A 22,328-nucleotide genomic window follows, 5' to 3' on the forward strand; every position below is an offset into this window, starting at 1 on the left:
CTTTCAGCAACCAGGATCCTATCCTGAAGTTTCGTTATCACATTTCTCTGCCTCCTGTCCCAGAAACCTCATACCCTATTTTCCCAAGCAGGCTTCTGTTCTGTTTCTGATTTCCAAGTTTGCCCTGCCCATTTCTGATCCACCTTCTGTGCCTTGATTTGTAGCATTTTTGTATCAAAGGCAGTGTAAAGATGGGGGTCCTCACTGTTGCTGAGTTAAGCCTTTGTCCCTTCGTGTATGAGGGAAGGTATGAGGAGCGTCGAGAGTGTAGTGCTGGAAAAGCACAGCAGGGCTTATGCCCGAAATGTCGATTCTCCTGCTCCTCTGATGCTGCCTGCTGTGCTTTTCCAGAATCATACTCTCGACTCTAATCTCCAGCATCTGCAGTCCTCACCTTCTCTATAGTATGAGGAGCCACCACTTGGCTGTATCCTGGAAGACCTCTACTATCCTTGGAGTCACATTGCACTGTGAGCCTCCTGTCATTACTGGGGAAGGAAAGGCAACAAAAGAAAAAATGAAAATGCTGACTAGGGGGTCAGCTCTGAGCCAGTATTTCGTGGGTCTGAGATTGGCTGCTTGAATCTTTAAACACTGCAGGTGGAGGGAGAGTTGCCTTTTGAAAAATGAAAATGGAGGCATTTTATTTCCTCACTGTTCTTTATACGGCAAAATCTAAACCCAGTTGAATTATCTGTGAAATGTCACAATTGAGCAGCTATTAAATGACTGACAGAATCCCATGAAATAATATATTACAAAGAAGCTGCTGGAATCACTGGCTTGCATGTGCTTTCTACAATTCACCTGTGGTTGGAGGTCTGTATGTTCCAGTCATGCTTTTATACCACAGCTCTCAAGTGTGAATGAATATGAATATGATGAGGCATTTCACAATATCATAACTTCCAGCTGCAAAGTTTGAGTCAACAGTGACTAGCTAGAGAAGGTGTTGAATGGAATATCCATTTCTATTTTTACTTATTTGTGTGTGTGTGCGTGTAGGTATCAGTGTCTGTATGTGTACGTTGTGTGCTTTAATATTAAGAACCTTAATACAGGTACTGAACGAAAACCATTTATGCCTCTTCCAGGAATGGGAAAGGAAGTTGAGAATCTTATTATGGAGAACACTCACCTTCTGGAAACGAAGTAAGGAACACATTTTACGTTTACAATATGAACTCACCAAAACCTAGACAGATTCTCATAAAGTGCCAAGTGCTGTCACACTCCTTTGTGTAGTGTAACTACGGATGCCTGTGTACATCCTTGTTATATTCTCACTGAGCACTGATTTGTTGGAGCATCATTCTGGTGATGTGGTCAATGATATCAATACATATCCTCATGCTATGCAACCGATGTACAGTCTTAGGTATTTTACAGTCAGCTTGTTCACTGATGTTATTACACACTTCTGGAGCGGATTGGACTTGAACCAGGCCCCCTGGCTCAGAGGCAGGGATGCTACCAAAGTGTTTGTTTAATATATCCTTGTGATGGTCTACCTCAGGTTTTTCAGTTTGCATTCTGAGTAATTTTCTGACATTCACCTACTAAGCTGCCGTTAATAATTTAAAAAATCTCACAACAGGTTATAGTCCAACAGGTTTAATTGGAAGCACTAGCTTTCGGAGCACCGCTCCTTCATCAGATGGTTGTCACCCGATGAAGGAGCGTCACTCCGAAAGCTAGTGCTTCCAATTAAACCTGTAGGACTATAATCTGGTGTTGTGTGATTTTTAACTTTGTACATTCCAGTCCAACACCGGCATCTCCCAATCACGGTCTCCCTTCTCCCTGTGGTCTGGAATGTGTGTTTGCCTGTCTAGTATTGCAAGAGCCCAAGGATGCCGTGGAGAATCGTAATTATGACATTTTGACTGCTTGGCTATATCACCTAACCTAAATTGTTCTGAATTGAATTTTTAAATATAGTAGAATGGGCCCTTCATTAGACAAGCTAAACAGCCAAATAAATATGTTGAGCTGTAAGTACAATCACAGTGTAGACGATCAATATCTGCAAATGTTACCAACCCTCCCTTCGATGTAGAAAGAAGAAATTGTTGTGTTTCCCTTAGTAACCTGTGTTATATATCGGGGTACGTTGCTACATCCAGCTTCCAGGAATATCCATATCATCCAATGACTGTGAAAGGAAGTTGAGAGAGTAAGGGAACATTTCTGAACACTCGATAGCTTCATTAATTTAAAGCATACATATTTCATTTGCACCAATGTGAAAAAGGTTGACGACTCATTTCTATTCAAATTGGGTGACCTCTGATATTTAAACAGTGATACCTAGTTCTGCATTGACTCGTAAGATCCACTCCATCCCTGCTGTTATGGGCCAGACTAGACCCCTGTCAAAATATTGTGCGAAGGTAGCCTAGACCCTAACTTTTCCTTATTTTAAAGGCAAATGTGAAGAGCCTGTCCCAGATGCAATGTCTCTGGTCAAACTACTCGCCATTAAGCAAAAACACAATTTATTTAAACACTGTAGTTAAAAATGCTACCAAAGAAAGAGGGATCTCGAATAATTTTATTGGAAAACTTAACAAAATAATAGATACAATAACTACTGCTAAATTAACTTTTCCAATATATGAACATCCCATAAACACACCCCTTGCCAAAAAGGCGAATTCAGACACAGATTCTCACATATAGTTCTCCAATCCAGGGGGAAATAAAATATCAACAGAAGATTCCAAGAGAGTTGCCTAGTGTGGTGATGAAACATCTGAAAACGAACCTTACAGCTCAGCGAGCAAACGTACATCCAGATTCGGAGAGAATATCAGCCAAGAGACATTCACTGAAGCTTCCAACTCTGTTGAGACCCCAATAGCTTCTGATGCTACTGACAAAAAAACACATATGCAGAAATCCTGATCTAAGCGAGCTTACCACACCCATTCAGACTGGAGTAATTTTTTACAAAAAGCCCAAGGCCTCCCAAGCTGCTTACTCCTTGTGGGCTTGGTAGACAGTTTGGTGCCTCTGCCTTACAACATCTCATCAAAAACAAAGAACAAAGTCACCTATTAAAGACACAGCGTTGTCACGCTACTTACTGTTCAGCACCTTGTATATTTTAATCAAGTTGCCTCTCACTGTTCTAAACTCCAGCAGATGCAAGCCTCGTCTGACCCTTCCTCAGAAGGCAACCTGCTCATTCTAGCTATTAGTCCAGTGAACATTCTCTGAATGTAACAGATTTACATTCTTCCAGTTGTTACAAATAACTGGATAATTTTGCTGGAACACATTAGAGTCATAGCGATGTTCAGCACAGAAACAGACCCTTTGGTCCAACTTGTCCATGCTGACCAGATATTATAACCTAATCTAGTCCCATTTTCCAGCATTTGGCCCATTTCCCTCTCAACCCTTCCTATTCATATACCCATCCAGATGCCTTTTAAATGATGTAATTGTACCATCTCCACCACTTCCTCTGGCAGCTCATTCCATACATGCACCATGCTCTGTGTGAAAAAGTTGCCCCTTAGGTCCCTTTTAAATCATTCCTCCCTCACCCTAAACCTATACCCTCTAGTTCTGGACACTCCCAACCCAGGGAAAAGACGTAGTCTACATACTCTAGCCATGCCCCTCATGAATTTATAAACCTCTAAGTTCACCCCTCAGTACCCAATGCTCCAGGGAAAACAGCCCCATCCTATTCAGCCTCCCCCTATAGCTCACATCCTCCAACCCTGGCAACATCCTTGTAAATCTTTTCTGAACCCTTTCAAGTTTCACAACATCTTTCCGATAGGAAGGAGACCAGAATTGCACGCAGTATTCCAAGAGTGGCCTAACCAATGTCCTGTACAGCCACAACATGACCTCCCAACTCCTGTACTCAATACTCTGACCGATAAAGGAAAGCATACCAAACACTACTGCTTCACTTTCCAATCTACCTGCGATTCCACTTTCAAGGAACTATGAACCCACGCTCCAAAGTTTCTTTGTTCAGCAACACTCCCCAGGACCTTCCCACTAAGTGTATAAATCCTGCCCTGATTTGCCTTTCCCAAATGCAGCACCTCACATTTATCTAAATTAAACTCCATCTGCCATTCCTCAGTCCATTGGCCCATCTGATTAAGATCCTGTTGTAATCTGAGGTAACCTTCTTCGCTGTATACTACACCTCCAATTTTAGTATCATCTGCAAACTTACTAACTACATCTCCTATGTTCACATCTAAATCATTTATATAAATGGCGAAAAGCAGTAGACCCAGCACCAATTCTTGTGGCACACCGCTGTTCACAGGCCTCCAGTCTGAAAAGAATCCCTCCACCACCACCCTCTGTCTTCTACCTTCGAGCCAGTTCTGTATCCAAATGGCTAGTTTTCCTTGTATTGATAGAACCTAGGGCAGATTTTACTTTTAACAGTTGGCACGCGCTTAGGAGCCCCCGAGTGCTAATCGTTAGTTGGTGGAGATTGTTTGCTCCTATTGGAGCTCATGTAAATTTTCACCCATTGATATTTTTTCTCCAAGCTATTCTTTGCAGTAAGGCTTTAAAAAAAACTCAGACTGTTTGGGCTGGCTGTTATGGGAGGTGTAAATCCATTCTAAATTGTTTGCTTTAAGAGCAAGTGAATACTTGGTGAAATTAGCACTCAAACTTTGAGGCTCAGATATTTTCTAATCACTCTGTTCAGGCATATTAAGATACCCCTCTGAAGCAGTTGGGACTTGAACCCAGGTTTCCAGGTTCAGAGGTAGGGACACTGCCAATGTGCCACAAATGCCCTCAGCCTTTTGCGTTACTTAGCTATTAATAAATCCAGTTGAGACCCAGATGGGGAGAGACTGAGTAGGAGAGTATCGTTGTCAGTCTCTTAAAGGGATGGAGTTAACGGACAGTGTGACAGAGGAGGAGCTGAAAATTCAGAAGCAAAAACTGAAATTGCTGGAAAAACTCAGCTGCCAGACCTGCAGAGGTTTTCCAGCAGTTTCTCATTTCCAGCATCTGCAGTTTCTTCAGCTGAAAATTCAGAAACTGGAAACACTAAAAGGCAGCCTTGCTCCATTTAACACATTTGCTGAGGCTAGTGATTTAAACGTTTCAGGTCTAGGTAGAGCGAATGGGTCACCTCTATTCAGGCACAAGACTGAATGCAGGAATGTACCTGATCTCTCCCCTGAGAGTGATGTTAGAATGAGCTGTGTAAGACTTGAGCAAAGAGGGGTTTGTTTTCTATCCTTCTGAGTCCTAAGTCATGGCCAGTTTTACAGCAGCCCCATCATTAGTGTTTCTGCACACGTCTTAATTTTATTGTTTTGATCTGTCAGCTAAGCTTTTCTGAAACACAATTATAACTGAACAAAGAGAGTAATCAATGTCATTTCTTTCACCCAAAGAGAGATTTTCTGGCTAGTCTTTGATCGGCATTTAAATGAGAATTGTTGGTGTTTGGGGTTCATTTTTTATACTTGAACGTGACTTAACTTGGTGATCTTCATTCCATTTGTAGGAATGCCCTGAACATAGTGAAGAATGACCTGATTGCCAAGGTGGATGAGCTGTCGAGTGAGCAAGAGGTGCTGAAAGGTGAGCTGGAGACTGTCAAACAAGCCAAAGCCAAGGTTGAGAACCGAATGAAGGAACTGGAGGAAGAACTGAAGAGGTGAGATAGTGTGTCATCATCTGTTATTGGACCTTTTCCTTATCGTAGACAGCTCTGCTTGGGGCATGGGACATGCTGTCCATCGAAAGCTCTTACTAGAACGAGGAAATCTCCATCTAAAAATGTGCAGATTTGTCTAGAGTTACCAGTGGGTGGAGCTATGATGTAATTTCCTGGTGTTACACCTTCCCTCTTATGAAGACACTTGCTTTGGCCAAGCATGAGTTATGCAAGGTTTTTGGAGGGATTTTCACCAAGATCTAGTGGATTTCCCACTCTACCCATTTCAGAGGCATCTCGCCATTTGGCGGATCTCTGCCGCAAGACCAGCATCCATTGCGCCTGCCCATGGGACTTCCTGTTACCTGGGACCAAGAGTAGGTGCAATGATGCCAAAAGCTGCCAGCCTGGTCCAAGGTTGGAGAAATGGGTTGAGAGTGCATTGCTGGAAAAGCACAGCAGGTGAGGCAGCATCCGAGGAGCAGGAGAGTTGATGTTTCTGGCATAAGCCCTTCATCAGCAGTCCTCACTTTCTCCAAGGTTGGAGGAATACCCAGTGCTCTAGGAAGAAGGTCAATATCCTTCTCCACTCCAGCACTGTAAATGTTGCTATTCTTTCTCCCATGCCTCACACTCGGTCCATCTCTGCTAATGAACTCAGCTCCCAAGGCTCATCCTCTCTATTCGTCCCTCACCCTCTCCCAACCCTGAGACCACTAACCCCCGCATGCCCTTTGCACTGCCTAGTACCTCAATCAGGACTCTGCACAAAAACCTGTTACAGCTGTGTCACCCACTTCTGTATCCCTTACCAGCTGTCTCTTCCATTCTCAAAAGGGAAATAGCCCATAAGGGGGCAGCTATGGTCAGGACAGGTCATGGGATGCCTGATATCTGGCTCCTCGCCTCTTACGTGGTGAACGTCTTGATCCTTACCCTCCCTGGCACCCTGTCCAAGACTGTCCTCCACTTCCTGTGCCAGGTTGCCTTGAACAAAGGCCTTTGATGGAGAGCTGCTGCCAACTCTGACCAGCTTCCTGGCCCTGTCTGTGTTAAGCAGTAAATAGCCATCCAGCCTTACTGTTTGCCTGATATCTCTGGCTGAAGGGGCAAAAAATACAGCAAAACAAGACAGGGATGCTTTGAACATCCACGTCCGCTCAGAGTGAGTGAGAGCGCTGACAGTGTGAAGGTGGAGATGCAGCCTGGTGCAGTCCCTGAGCTGGGAGTGTGCTCCTGAGCACAGTGTGTCCTTGCCACTGAGTTACAGTGAGGGTTACTGGGGGCACCCTCTGGGGCAAAAACTTCCTGTATGTGATTTGGGGATGGGAACCATGAGGGTTCTATGAGGCTGGTACATGTCAGATGGTAATATTTGTGACTGTGGAGTGTGTGTGTCTTTGAAATGTTGGCACCCAGCTTCCACTGTGAAGACAGGTCACAGTCAGCAGTGAGTTGCTTCGGTCTCGAGATCGACCTTGTTTGGTGTATTCGATAAGATGGGAAGCCGAATCTTCATGAGATGAATTTTGTGGATTTAATAAAGCACTTAATAAACAGTAATCCCTTTCAATACACAACTTGCTGCTGTCTAGTAAAAAAAAAACTGTCCTTGCTGCTCAGTAAACACAAAACGTGGAGCAAGATACTCCCAGCACAGAGAGAGAGCTCACCAGACCTCAGCTGACTCCCAGACTACTCAGACCACTTGGCATCATGGTAGCCCACAAACCTACCAATACACCAAAACAGTTACTGATGAACCTAAAGAACCCGATACCAACAGCCAGCAAAACAAATGTCATTTACAAAATACCATGCAAGGACTGTAACAAACACTACATTGGACAGGCAGGCAGAAAACTGGCCACCATGATACACTAACACCAACCGGCCTCAAAAAGACATGACCCTCTATCACTAGTATCCTTACACACAGACAAAGAAGGACACCACTTTGGGACAACACATTCATCCTGGGACAGGCTAAACAAAGACACACGCAAAACTCCTAGAGGCCTGGCATTCTAACCGGAAGGTAAAAACAATGACTGCAGATGCTGGAAACCAGACTTTGGATTAGTGCTGCTGGAAGAGCACAGCTGTTCAGGCAGCATCCGAGGAGCAGCAAAATCGACGTTTCGGGCAAAAGCCCTTCAATTTTATTCCTGATGAAGGGCTTTTGCCCGAAACGTCGATTTTGCTGCTCCTCGGATGCTGCCTGAACTACTGTGCTCTTCCAGCACCACTAATCCAAATTCTAACCAGAACTCCACCAATAAACACATCGATTTGGACCCTGTTTACCAACCTCTGAGAAAAAGAACAGGAAATGATATCACCCACCCTAAGAAACCAAGATACGTAAACAGAAAGTGGGACATAAGACTAGCGCTTCAGCAGAGGCTCATTGATGATGTTACCCAGTATGGTGACAAAACATCTGAAAACAAACCTTCCAGCTCAGTGCGCAAACTTACAACCAGAATCTAAACGTGCACTACAAATCTTCTCAAAACTCGCTAGCTTTTATTGAGTGGATTAAAATGAATGAGGGAGAGGTGTTTTTCCCAGTGAGCTTTGATCTCTGATATTCTTCTGCTATCATCAGATGGGACTCTCTCCATCTCCAATTAACTTTTATGTCTTTTAGGGTTAAGTCCGAAGCTATTGTGGCCCTGAATAACAAGGAAGGCAGAGAGGAACTGGAGGATGTAAGCGTAAGTTCTCGATGCTGTGTGCTAGATTGTCAATGGCTGTTCAGCTGCAGAGTGATGGATGTCGTCCATTTGGTTCCAGTGGAATGTCCGAATGGCAGCTACAGATGAGTGAGCCACGCAAGTGCGTTTTTAATCCAGTCTTTATGTGCACAAAGTTAACAGTGACTACAGGTTGTATGTCCCTAAAGTAGCAACTCTCTGGTGCAGCAATACCTGTGATGTAACACTTGCAGTCCTCCTGTTTTTCCCTGGAGTGGTTCTGTAATGATCGCTGTTCAGATTGCCTTTTGTTAGACTCCATCCAGTTTGGATACCTTACAATCTGTCCGGATGTACAAGAATTATCCACCTCCCAGATCTCTGGCTGCAACTCAGATTTGTTTGCTACTCCCAGTCACAACAGCAGGGTAACTTCCCAAAGAATAGCCTCTGGTGGGTGTCAGAAAGGGAAAAGTCACGAAACATTTCACCTCAGCAACAGACATGACCGATGTTAGAGAAAAGTAGTCGTGCTGTGATTGGATAGTCCATCGATTTTTTTTTTCCTTAAGTCATCTTCCAGCCACTGGAGGATTAATGGCAATTAGATTCCAGAATCTGGACTGTAACTCACCAGCGAACTACGTTTGTAATTGTTCCCTTGAGCAGTTCTTTGTTTAGCCCCTTCATTACTGCACTGTTGTGTTTGCTGTCTTGAGGAAGTGGTGGTGAGTTACCAACTTAAGCTGCTGCAGTGTGTGTGGTGCAGAGACACCCACAGCTCTGTGGGGGGATGGGGGTGGGTTCCAAGATTTTGGCCCAGTGAACCTGAAGGAATGGTGATGTGTTTCCAAGTCAGGATGGGGAGGAGCTTGGAGGTGGTGGTGGTGTTCCCATGTATCTGTTGCTCTTATCCTTCTCGATGGCAGAGATTTAGAAGGTGCTGGTGAAGGAGCCTTGCTGCGGTGCATCTTGTAGGTGGTGCATTCTGCCGACTGTGTGTGTTAGTGGCGGAGAAAGTGAATGGTGAGAGCGGTGGATGGGGTCTATTATGTCCTGAATACTTGAACTTTCTTGAGAATTAGAGCTGCAGGCAAGTGGGGAGTATTCAATCCTACTCTTGACTCGTGCTTGTAGATAGCTCTGGGGAGTCAGGAGGGGAGTTCTTGCCAGCGCATTCCATGGTATGTTTATGCTAGTCAGTCTACTTTATCAAACAAACCTTACAGCATTGCAGAGTGTTGTCACCAGATTGATGGCAGTGATGAAGGAAGAGGAACTCCATTACCCCCTCAGGGCATTTAGGGCTGTGGGAGTATATGCCTATCTTTTCAGTGCCACAAGAAAGACAAGATTAGTCAGATGTCGTCACTAATCCTAACTGAAGACAAGTCTGATTTTTGTTCCCCCTTTATTCATTCACAGGATGAGGGCGTCACTGGCCAAACCAGCATTTGTTGCCCATCCCTAATTACCCAGAGAACAGTTAAGAGTTAAAGAGTGGTGCTGGAAAAGCACAGCAGGTCAGTTAGCATCTGAGGGGCAGAGGAATCGACATTTCAGGCATAAGCTCTTCATCAGGAATGTTGAGGGAGGGGGTGAGGAAGGGGATTGAGAGATAAATAGGATGGTGGTGGGCCTGCGGGAACATAGCTGGGAAGGTGACGGGTAGATATCTGCAGGTGGAGGGGTGATGATGATAGGTCGGAGTGGATAGGTGGGAAGGTAGATGGACAGGTAGGGCGATGCCGAGTTGGAAGGTTGGAACTGGGATAAGGCGGGGAGAGGGGAGATGAGGAAACTGGTGAAATCAGCGCTGATGCCGTGTGTTTGGAGGGTCCCAAGGTGGAAGGTGAGGCGTTCTTCCTCCAGGTGTCGGGTGGTTAGGGAGTGGCAGTGAAGGAGGTCCAGGGCTTGCATGTCCTTGATAGAATGGGAGGGGAGGTTAAAATGGCCAGCTACATGGCAGTGGGGTTGTTTGGTGCATGTGTCCCAGAGATGTGCCCTGAAACATTGTGAGTTGGCGTCCTGTTTCCCCAATGTAGAGGAGACCACGTTAAGAGCAACAGACACAGTAGATGAGGTGTTTGGTTGTGCAGGAAAATCTCCGTCAGATGTGGAAGGATCCTTTGGAGCCTTGGACAGAGGTGAGGGCGCAGATTTTACACTGCTTGCGATGGCAAGGGAAGGTGGAGGGTGGGGGCCTAATGCGGGAGTCATGGAGGGATTGGTTTCTGCGGAACGCGTATCTCTGGTGGTGGCGTCTGATTGTAGATGGCAGAAATGGCGGAGGACAATGCATTGAGATTAGTGGGGTGGAGTCAACCACATTGCTGTGAGTCAGACCGAGAGAGGATGGCAGTTTCCTTCCCTAAAGGACGTTATTGAACCAGATTGTTTTTTCCGACAATTGATTCATAGTCATCATTAGATTCTTAATTCCAGATGTTTATGGAATTCTAATTCCACCATCTGCTGTGGCAGGATTCGAACCTAGCTCCCCAGAACGTTATCTGGCTCTGTGGACTAACAGTCCAGCAATAATACCACCAGGCCATTGCCTCCCTGTTTGATGAAATGAAACCATTGCTGGCTGCAGCCACAGACAGTGGGTTGAGACATTGTATGGAGCACAGGGATGGTACAAATGAGGCCTGTTTTCTGTAGAATTTAGAAAGTTAAGGGTAATTTGATCGAAGTCTTCAAAATATTAACAGGGAAAGACTGGATAGAGGAAGATAAAATATTTCCATTGGTTGGGGATTCTAGAACTAGGGGACATAACCTGTGAAAAAGGGGTCAGACCGCTCAGGAGGGATGTTAGGAAGCACTTCAACACAAAGGGTGGTAGAGGTTTTGAGAACACTTCCACAAATGGTAGCAAATGCTGGATCAGTTGTTAATTTTAAATCTGAGATAGATTAAATTATGCAAAGTAAAGCTACTAAGATATATGAAGTTGAGCTAAGAGATGAACTATGGTGAAACAGGCTTGAGGGGCTGACTGGCCTCCTCCTGTTCCTAGTAAGCATCATGAATTGCGAAACCGTGGATCAGAAACTGAAGAACCTTTTGCGATACAATTGCAAGCAAATATATTTTGTGGCCGTGTTTCACCACACTGAAGGCTGAGAGTGCACTGAAGTGTTAACAGTTTAATACTGAATAAAACAGCCCGTTTTCAAACAGGGGCAGATAGTGTTGAATTATAATGGCTGATGTATCCTGCCCACGTTATAGTTTTCTTTCAGTTCTGGCTGTGTTCTATATTCTGCTGTGATGTTGGACTCGTGTGGACAAGGTCAGAAGTCACACGACACCAAGTTACAGTCCAACAGGTTTATTTGAAATCGCAAGTTTTCAGAGCGCTGCTCCTTCTTCTTTGATGCTGCTAAAGTTTGTGTTTTAAATAAACCCGTTGGACTGTAACCTGGTGTCGTGTGGCTTCTGACTGTGTTCTGCTATCCTTCTCCCCACCCTCTTGTGTGCGAGAACTCAATCACTTCCTGAATAAGTTAGATAAATAACAGTAAAATTGAATAAATGTCGGCTGGGGCCCAAGCAGTTGCTGGCTCAGCTGTTCTCCCTGCTGTATTGTCTGTGTGAGTCACTGGCAGACTGCTGTCGAGTCAGATAGCAGGCCACCTTTCGGCGAGAGCGACAATGTAAATGCTGAAAGGAGAGCAAAACAACTCTGCTCCTGGGGGAGTGGGGTGCTGCTGCCTAAATGAATGCCCATGGGGATGAGGGAAACAGCAGAAAATGAGTCGACCACAGCAACTAACACACGTTTGAGGCTATTTCAATGTAGTTTTCAGTATTTGGTTAGAGGGGTGTGGTTTGGAGATGTTGCCTGTCATTTCTTTTCAGTTGCACAAGGAGAGAGAAAACACCAGGGCAAGGTAACGAGGCTAACTAAACCAAGAAGATACTGCACCTGCACTGCTCCCATTTGTTTTTCATGTTTCACGTTTATGCAGTGGTTTCCAGTCCGGAGCAGGGTTCTGTTGAATGTGTTCAATTCACTTCACTGCTCTAATAAAGTGTGTAGGAGGTGCTGGTTTTTACCTGTTCTGATGAAGCAATGCTTCCATAACCTACAGGATGATGTGCAGGTGGCCCAGAGGCGGCGTTTCACCCGGGTGGAGATGGCGAGGGTGCTGATGGAGCGCAATCAGTACAAGGAGAGGTTAATGGAGCTGCAGGAGGCTGTCAGGTGGACTGAGATGATCAGGTGGGAAGGCGGATCCTATCTCATCGATGGGCAAAGTGGGTGTTGTGCAGCGTCTCTGTGGTGGCTTTATCGCTGTTTCTTTTTCTTTGAACAGCAATGGGTACAATGGTGTGATGCATGCCCGAATATAACTGGCACATGACCTGATCTTGCTGAATGCTAATCCCTCATGCACGTGCTGTGTTGATAATCTCGACATTTTGGCATTTCCTTGTTATCTTTCAGTGCTGATGGATTCCCAGTATTGTAAAGTGAATGCAGTGACATTGATAGACGAATTGGGGGTGCGGGTGGCCTTTGCGGATGTGTGAAGTGCTGGTACTGACAGCCACCACCACATCAGCATGAGCGAGACCATTGAGATGTGGAATGAGTTGTGGATTTGCCAAAGCCCATCCTGGGTTACTGACCGAAACCAGCTTCATCCCCAAATGGCTTCCCTTTTTCCTCAGGCATTCTTAAAACAAAAAAAAAGTGCAGATTAATTGGAGATTAGATTACATTTCCTATGGTATGGAAACAGGCCCTTTGGCCCAACAAGTCCATACTGACCCTCTGAAGAGTAACCCACCCAGACCCATTCCCCTACCCTATAATTACACCGAAGTAATGTGCCTCACACTGTGGGCAATTTAATGTGGCCAATTCACCTGACTTGCACATCTTTAAATTATGGGAGGAAACTGGAGCACCCGGAGGAAACCCACGCAGACATGGGGAGAATGCGCAAACTCCACACACAGTCACCCAACGCTGGGATCAAACCTGGGACCCTGGAGCTGTGAGGCAGCTGTGCTAACCGCTGAGCCACCGTGCTACCCCTCTTATCAAGTGTTCTTCTATTTGGCCCAATATGTAATTGTACTTGGTTTAATTTACATCAAGATGTAGAGTTGGTTAAAACACAGAATTTGAAAACAATGGAGCCTTGGTATTAGAAGGGGCAGCACGGTGGCTCAGTGGTTAGCACTGCTGTCTCTCAGCACCAGGAATCGATTCTAGCCTCTGGGGACTGTGCAAATTCCACACAGACATTCTCCCCGTGTCTGTGTGGGTTTCCTCCAGGTGTTCTGATTTCTTCCCACAGTCCAAAGATGTGCAACTTAGGTGGATTGACCATGCTAAATTATCCATTGTATCCAGGGATGTGTAGGCAATAGGGTAGGGGAATGGGTCTGGGTCAGATGCTCTTTAGAGGGTCAGTGTGGACTTGTTTGGCCAAATGGCCTGTTTCCTCACTTTAGGGATTATATATATATAAACAAATAGCTTATTGACCAGCATAGAGTAGCATCCATTTTAAAAAGGAAATTTGCAAAGTGCAAATTAACTAGGAAAGGCTATCTCAACTAGGAAGAAATTGAACATTTTACAAGCGCAGCGTTGAACCTTGCCAGATAAATGAACACCCCAGAGACCATCAAAGTCGGGAGAGAGGTCGACACAGAAGAAATGGCAAGAATCAGGGGTTACAATGTAATACTATTACAAAGGCAAAGCACAAACGAGAGGAAGGAAACCTGACCCCTGGAATGTTTTTGCTGGATGCAATGATTGAAAGTGTTTCCCAGGAATTTTCTGCCGGACTGAGTTTCACTGAATTGACAGTAATTGTGGTTTTAAGCAAGTTGACCATTTGGGATAATATGTGCTCGATGTGTCATTTACTGTTTTATTTTTAATATTTATTAGAGCTTCTCGAGAATACCCATCAATCCAGGAGAAGAAAAAGTCAGGCATTTGGCAGTTGTAAGTATTTTAATTGTAGAATACTGGTTCGAATGGGTTTAAAAATAATTTGAAATAACGAGTTTTGAGAAGATTTGTAGCTCAGGTTGAGGTTCTGGATGTAGGTTTGCTCGCTGAGCTGGAAGGTTCATTTCCAGACGTTTGGTCACTCTACTAGGTAACATCTTCAGTGGGCCTCCGGGCGAAGAACTGTTCATGATTCCTGCTTTCTATTGACATGTTTGGGCTTCTGTGTTGGTGACGTCATTTCCTGTTCTTTTTCTCAGGGGGAGATGGATGGGGTCTAACTCGATGTGTTTGTTGATAGAGTTCCAGTTGGAACCATGCTTCCAGGAATTCTTGTGCATGTCTCTGTTTGGCTTGTCTGAGGATGGATGTGTTGTCCCACTGATGACCTTTGTCATCACTAAACAAAACAAATTAGAGGAAACCTTCAAGACTATCAATAATACCCTTACTGGCATAAAATTCACTAAAGAGGAGGAAAACAACAACAAACTGCCATTCCTAGATGTCACAGTAGAGCGAACAGCCAATGGGGAACTTCAAACCAGCATCTACAGGAAAAACAATACATAGAGACCAAATATTGAACGACAGAAGTAATCATCCCAACATCCACAAACAAAGCTGCATCAGAACATTATTTCCATGAGCTAACACACACTGCAACACAGTAGAGGAAAATCGCTATACAATGTATTCAAATAGAATGGGTACCCAATGAGCACAGTCCGCCGACTTGTCAGCAACAAGCCCAAACAAGCAGACAAAATGCGTCCAGAAACCCTAGCCACTCTCCCCTACATCAAAGACATCTTGGAAATGACTGCCAGACTACTCAGACCCCTTGGCATCATGGTAGCCCACAAACCCACCAACACACTAAAACAGCAGCTAATGAACTTGGAAGGCCCTATACAGACAACAAGCAAAATTGATGTCATTTACGAAATACCATGCAAGAACCAAACCATACATTGGACAAACAGGCAGAAAACTAGCCACCAGGATACATGAACATCAACTAGCCACAAAACGACATGACCCATTCTCAGTAGTATCCTCACATACAGATAAGGAAGGACACCACTTTGACTGGGACAACACATCCATCCTCAGACAAGCCAAACAGAGACTCGCACGAGAATTCCTAGAAGCATGCCATTCCAAACGGAACTCTATCAACAAACTCATCGAGTTAGACCCCATCTACCACCCCTTGAGAAAAAGAACAGGAAATGACATCACCACAGGAAATGACGCCACCAACCCAAAGAAACCCAAACATATCAATAGAAAGCACAAACAGTGCTTCGCCCGGAGGCCCACTGAAGATGTTACCTAGTAGGGTGACGAAACGTCTGGAAATGAACCTTCCAGCTCAGTGAGCAAACCTACATCCATAATTTGAAATGCATGTTTGATTACAATTTATAATCGTGTGTGGTATTGTCCAAGGGTAGTAATATATCGGTAATTCTGATCAGTGTTAACAGACAGTGATCAGTCTATCACACTTTTGGATTGGCAGCTGTGCTCCCAGAACTCTGTCCTTGTTACTCAGAGTCATATAATACAGAAACAGACCCTTTGGTCCAACCAGCCCATGATGACCATAATCCCAAAAATAAACTAGTCCCACCTATCTGCGCTTGGCCCATATCCCTCCAAACCTATCTTATTTATGTATTTAGCTAAATGTCTTTTAAAGATTGTACCTGTACCCAAATCCACCACTTATTCTGGAAATTCGTTCCACACACTGTGTGCTTTAAAATCAAAAGTTGCCCCTCATGTCCTTTTTAAATCTTTGTCCTCTCACCCTATAAATATGTCCCTTAGCCTTGAAATCCCCCATGCTAGGGAAAAGACATCTACCATTCACCTTATCTATACCCCTCATGATTTTATAAACTTCTCAGGTCACCCCTCCACCTCTGACGCTCCAGTGAAAAAAAAGCCCCAGCCTATCTAGCCTCTCTCTCTCTCTCTCTCTTGCACAAACTGTCCATTCCTGGTGACATCTGGAAGGAGTGAGCTGGACTATTCCTGTGTGACCTTCTCTCCCACTGTTTGGAGGTTTTATGACCTTCCTTTGGTTAGCACCTGGGAGAATGTGAGAGAAGGTTTAGTCCAGCAGGCGAGGGGAGAGGTCGGAGGAGCTTGTCATAGTATCACTTCACCCACTTGGAATTGGAGAACCAATGCTGGAATATTTCTTTAAAGTGAGAGATCAGTAGAGTCATCGAGATGTACAGCGTGGAAACAGACCCTTCGGTCCAATTGGTCCATGCCGACCAGATATCCCAACCTAATCTAATCCCATTTGCCAGTGCTTGGCCCATATCCCTCTAAACCCTTCATGTTCATATACCCATCCAGATATCTTTTAAATGCTGTAATTGTAACAGCCTCCACCACTTCCTCTGGCAGCTCATTCCATACATGCAGCACCCTCTGTGTGAAAAAGTTGCCCCTCAGGTCCCTTCTATATCTTTCCCCCCTCACCCTGAGCCCGTGCCCTCATGTGGAGGAACAGAGTGGTTTAGGTACTTGTGTAAAGTTGCCATCGTCCCAGAGGAGCACTGTGCTGTGCCCTCATTTGAGAGTGAGGATTGGTGTTGAGTTTTACTGCATGTCTGGTTAGGTTGAAAAGGCAGGACGTACTTGGGTTATATACATTATAAAAAAGATATTGTAATACATTAAAAGTAGCGATGTCTTTTGCGCGATTATTAGGCTGGTTCTCTTTTCCTGTTACTCTATCTATTCTCCTTTCCTCCAGTTTCAGCCGCCTCTTCAGCTCCTCTTCTACAGCCCAGCCCACCAAGAGGCCACCGGTTCTTCATTACGCTGCTCCCAACACCTACGGCTCTTCTGGCTTCACCAAGCGGCGGAGCCACACCATGTCGCAGTTATCTACCGCAGACAGAACACGTGCCATAGACTTCCTGCCCGAGGAGTAAGTGACAGCTTAAATGGTGTGGCCTTGCCCCACCTGTACAGCTCCAACATGCAGCCTGCTCCCATGGCTCAGGGTTGATTATAAAGTTTTTCAATTTGCATATATTTAGGCTGATTTTCCATAACCTCCGCTGTTTCATTTCCATGTTTCATTTGCTTTGCTTGGTTCTTGATTTTGCTGCTCCTCCATTTGTGATGATTGGTTACTGTCAAAGAAAGGTTGTTTGCAAAGGTCATGCTGCTATCTATTTTGATTTTCATGCAGAAGGAGCTTAGCATCAGGACTTGTGTTTTTGAAGGAATCTCACCTTCAGCACACTTTCCTTTGAAAGAGGGTTCGAGCCAACAGAACATATTTTGATACTGATCCATTGTTTTCAACTAAAATGGCATGAAATGTACGTTTTGTTGAGATTTTGATTGTTGGTGTTCACGGAGCCAGACAGTGATGTTGCGGCTGCATTAATATCCATCTCAGATGCAGTCAGAGCATGAGCATGTCTGACCTCTCCTCATGCTATCAGCTTCAGAAAAGCTAACCAGGCAGTTTGCCAGACATTAGAATCACCACACTCCTCCCACGCTTCCCAGTTAAAGAGGAATGAAGAAACGAAACTGGAGAAAGAGGAGCGTTTTCAAAATAAAAAAAAAATCAAAATTTGTTTATTTGGATCCGTCTGAAAGAGAACTCTTATTGGGAAATTTCTTCCTTTAAACAAAGCACAGGAACATGGCTTGAGATTCAGGAACTAAGTAGCTCAAGAGATTACCGTTTCACAAATTGCTTTAAAGATCTAATCTCCAAAAGTGTGAATCCTCCAAAGTTATACATTGAGATGTATGACAACTGTGAGGTCTATGGTGACAGTGAAGTGGACTTGTATTTGTGTTGATTTTCCTCTGATTACTAATATGAGAGAGTGTGGTGGTATGTTTAAATTTCTACTTTTTAATCCTAGTCAATCTTTTTGTTAAATGTACTTTTTATGGGTAGACATTAACAAGTGATTGACATTCAACTGAATCCGGTTGGGTGCCTGTAACCTCATAGTGAGATGGGGCTAGATAGCTCAGTTGGCTGGACAGGGTTCTCAATGCCAACAGTGCAGGTCGAGGTCATCTTGGATCTGGCTCTGTGTCCTGCCCATGAGAGTCAAACGCACTGGCTAACCACTGCTGATGAAAACAGTTCAGAATGAAGCACCAGCAGACAATGAGCCTTCAGACAGAGCACGCATGGACTTGAAAATGGATCTTTACAGGACACCCAAGTCGCCATTCTAAAACATGATACAACTGGGGCAAAGAAAAGGAAGTTAACCTGGAGATTAACATGGTTATGAGTAAGTTGCTTATGGTGTTGAGGGTGGGGTTGGGTACACAGTTCATCCACCTCCAAAAGACTGTATTTATGAAATGCATTGGACATAATAGAAGGTCCCAAAGCATTCCATGGAACTATCATTGAATAAAATGTGGCACTGAGCTAAGGAGTGGATAATCAAACGCTTGGTTAATGAGTTGTTTATATGATCGGGGATGTAGGAATAGCCCAGACAAAGGTTGTTGAGTATCTCATTGGATGGGATAGCAGGCTCGAAGGACTGAACGGCTTACTTCCGCTCTTGTTTCTTATGTTCTCAAAGACCCTCTTAAAGGAGGGGATAGAGAAGGAGAGGTTTAGGACTCTGTTCCCAGAGCTTAAGGCTGAAGCATCTGAAAGTATGGTCTCAAGTGGTGGTACAGTTGGGATGCTCAGCATCTGAGAGCTAGAGGAACACAGACATTTCAGGGGATTGTGGGACTGGTGGTGAGTTACAGATATGTGGAGAGCCAAAGCCATAGAGGGATATGGAATAAGTCTAGGATATAAATATTATACAGTGAATAATTTTGATGAGGGTTTGGAGGAATGCTTCAATTTAATGAGGAAGCAGGCTGTGTGGAAGTTTCCCATCCTCCTGTGGTCCTGGGTTACAGTTCACTTGGTCGCTATGGCAATGTGCACTTTTACAGGATGGTGTCATCCAGAGCTCTGGGCTTGGATTGGTTTACAGCAGGTGGAGTCATTAGAATGCTGTGACATCTAAAGAGGCCTTTTGCCCATTGTCCCTGTGCTGCCCTTTGTCCAAAACAGTCGTGCAACACCGCCTAATTTCCCATGACTCTGCAAATTAGTGTTCTTGAAGTAAACGTTGAATTGGCTTATAGAAATTCCCTTTGTATTTGGTTACACCATCCCTTAAGATAGAACTTTCCAAATCTTCCCACTCTGGGCACAATTTTCCCTGCCCTTGAAGTGTCCAGAAAGGGGAAAATAACTGGGTGTGGTAGTCACGGAGAGAAACTCACTCTCCCTTCTGACCACCTCTGTAATTGAGTGTGGGTAAGAGGTCCATTGGTGAATTTTTTTGACTCGCCACTAACTAAGGCCCTTAATGGCTGCTTCAGGCCCTCCCCAGTCATGTGCCCCCACAGCGAGTCTGTCTTGCTTTCTGTTTTGCTCACAGCTCTCACTGTTCAGTTAACTGACAGCCATTCGTGTTATTGGCAGGCAAAGACTGTTGGTAATTAGTCCCTAGTCCACAAACCAGCTCCACTTGTATGCAACCCTTCAGTTCCAGTTTGTCTGCATTCTGCAGGCACCCACACCTTCACAAACAGGGTTCACAAAAGGCATCAGATTCCTTTCTTTCATCCATCCTTGTAAACCTCTGGGTTTCAAAACTGTGCTTTTTCATTACAATTCAGAATTTTAAAAAGATCAAAAGCGAAAGGGACACGGTGGGGGTTGGGAAAGGTGCCCAACTGTGGCGTCCTTCCTGGCAGGTTTGGGACAGCCTCTGATTGCCCCAATTTAGACACAGTCAGAGGCATGGATAGGGGCACCATTGACGTTCCCTCTCTAAAAACCAAACATCCCTGTCCCTTGCCTCCAACCCCTCTTTACGCAATGAAATCAGATTAAAAATGGCTTGCCACCTTGTCCTGAGGATTAGATCTTGACTGAAGGGTATTAGGATCCCAAAACCAATGGCCGGTATCTTCTGGCAACCCAGGATGCCAATGACAAGTCTGAGATAGTCTGAGAAACCCACTCAAGGTCATCTGTCAGTTCTTAATTCAACTGGGTGCCCATCAATTAGTTCATTATCCTGCCAACTTCAACAGAAATTGCTGGAGAAACTCAGCAGCTCTGACAGCATCTCCAGAATGAAAACAGAGTTAACGTTTCGGCTCCAGTGATTCCTTAGGTAGGTCCTGAAGAAAAGTGGCCAGACCTGAGACGTTAACTCGAGTTTTCTCTCCGCAGATGCATGCTGAACCTGCTGAATTTCTCCAGCAGTTTTGTATTTTGCTCCAGATTATCAGCACCTGCAAGTCTTTGTTTTATTTCTGAGTTATCTTGTCAGTGGGAGTAGCATGTTACCTTCCCCCTAATGCAATCAGACCCACGTTTAGAAAACAAAGCCTCAGAAAATTATGCCCATAGTGAGAGAAATGTTTCCTTACTTCACATTTGGTTTTCTTTCCAATTATTTTGAGACTTCTGGATGACTATCCCCATGTGACAGGAAATAATTTCTCCCTCTTTGGTTCATCAAAAGACCATCATCATTTGGAACATCTTTATCAATCCCCTGTTAATTTCCGCTGCTCTAAGATGAGCAATCCCATTTTCCCTAATCCCTCTACAGAACTAAAATCCCTCATTCCTGGTACAATTTTAGTTAAATCCAAAAGTTGGGGGACACCCATGATGGATGTTTCAAGCTGTATGTGTGTCCTGACTTGGAGAGGTGAGGACACTTTGTTAAAATATTTAAATTAGAGTGGACAGGTTAGCTCAGATCTTGAGTATTGCTGGAAAAAAGGCATGCCTTGTCAAAGATAGTTGACTTGCACTCATCTGGATAATTTACAAGAATGCCCAATAATGAGAGGGGGGCTGCGGATTGGTTGGCAAGTAGACGCTGAAATTTAAATTTTGATGCCAGGTGTTTTTCGAGGCTTGGGAAATCTGGGAACCAAAAGGAAGTGGGACACACTGGCTCCAGAAAACTTCTTAACCACTGGACTTTATGGATCCTTCCCTCAGCCTCTCAAGAAATCCTTTCTCCTCCTTTTTGTCTATTGTGACCCCTCTATCCCCTGTCACAGTGGCTGACCTCCATCCTGAGCAGCCGCTTCCCTGAAATCCCGAGGGTCATCCACACCTTCCTCACCATCTTGTAAATACCTGGGACTTGGAGCAGACTGTAGGGTAATTTACTGCTGATATTGGAGATAACCAAGCTGTGATACCCTGATATTTACATTAGAAATTACTTTTATTTTCAGAACAACAGGAATAGAGTGATCGTGGCTTCCTCATCTGTATAGATGACGCTTTGTTCTGTTAACCAAACTCTGGAGAGTTTAAAATGCATTTGTCTAAAACTTGCATTTACAAAGTGCTTAATTCCACAATCTTAAGGGGTAAAGTGATTTACAGCCAATGAAATGGCTTTCAAAGTTGGATTGTTGTGATGTTGGAGACACAGCAGCAAGCTCCCACAGATGGCAGTGTGACAATGATCAGATAATCAGGAGTGTTGGTCAGCATGCCCATGCTATTCTTTGGATAATATTATTACATGCCAACCTGAGAGGGCAGGCTGAACCTTGGTTTAACATTTGAATCATAAGAAGGTAGCTCTGTTTGTCTAGTACTCCCTCAGTCGTGTATTAAAGTGTCACTCTGAGCGTTTAAAAAAAACTAGATCTCCCACCCCTTTCTATAATTAAAAAAAAATTGTAAATCCAAGGAATGAATACTTTGTTAAGCCTTGATTTGGCTTTCACTGAAAAAAAACAAGTTTGATTTTGATAAATGTGTGAACGGGATAAGAATTCCCATCTGTTTTTGTTCCAACTAGCCACTCTTTCAATTAAAATACATATTTTAAATGGGGCATCTAAATAAGACTCCTCAAGACTAAAATTCTTCTTAGTATACACTTAAAACAGT

General features: G+C 44.3%; 1 protein-coding gene across 9 annotated transcripts in view; it reads left to right on the forward strand.

The window, feature by feature from the left end:
• mapk8ip3 (mitogen-activated protein kinase 8 interacting protein 3) overlaps positions 1-22,328 on the forward strand; it is a 221,257-nt gene that overhangs the window by 127,353 nt on the left and 71,576 nt on the right. For all 9 annotated transcript variants that reach the window (XM_087997651.1, XM_087997645.1, XM_087997649.1 and 6 more), the window contains 6 exons: positions 1,095-1,152; positions 5,516-5,668; positions 8,322-8,388; positions 12,471-12,601; positions 14,294-14,350; positions 17,139-17,315. In XM_087997651.1, the coding sequence (XP_087853777.1) occupies positions 1,095-1,152; positions 5,516-5,668; positions 8,322-8,388; positions 12,471-12,601; positions 14,294-14,350; positions 17,139-17,315 (643 nt within the window). The remainder of the gene's footprint in view (positions 1-1,094; positions 1,153-5,515; positions 5,669-8,321; positions 8,389-12,470; positions 12,602-14,293; positions 14,351-17,138; positions 17,316-22,328) is intronic.

Source organism: Chiloscyllium plagiosum, unplaced genomic scaffold (genome assembly GCF_037043375.1).
Source record: "Chiloscyllium plagiosum isolate Xiang-an unplaced genomic scaffold, Cpla_swu_hap1 HiC_scaffold_20, whole genome shotgun sequence".
NCBI lineage: Eukaryota > Metazoa > Chordata > Chondrichthyes > Orectolobiformes > Hemiscylliidae > Chiloscyllium > Chiloscyllium plagiosum.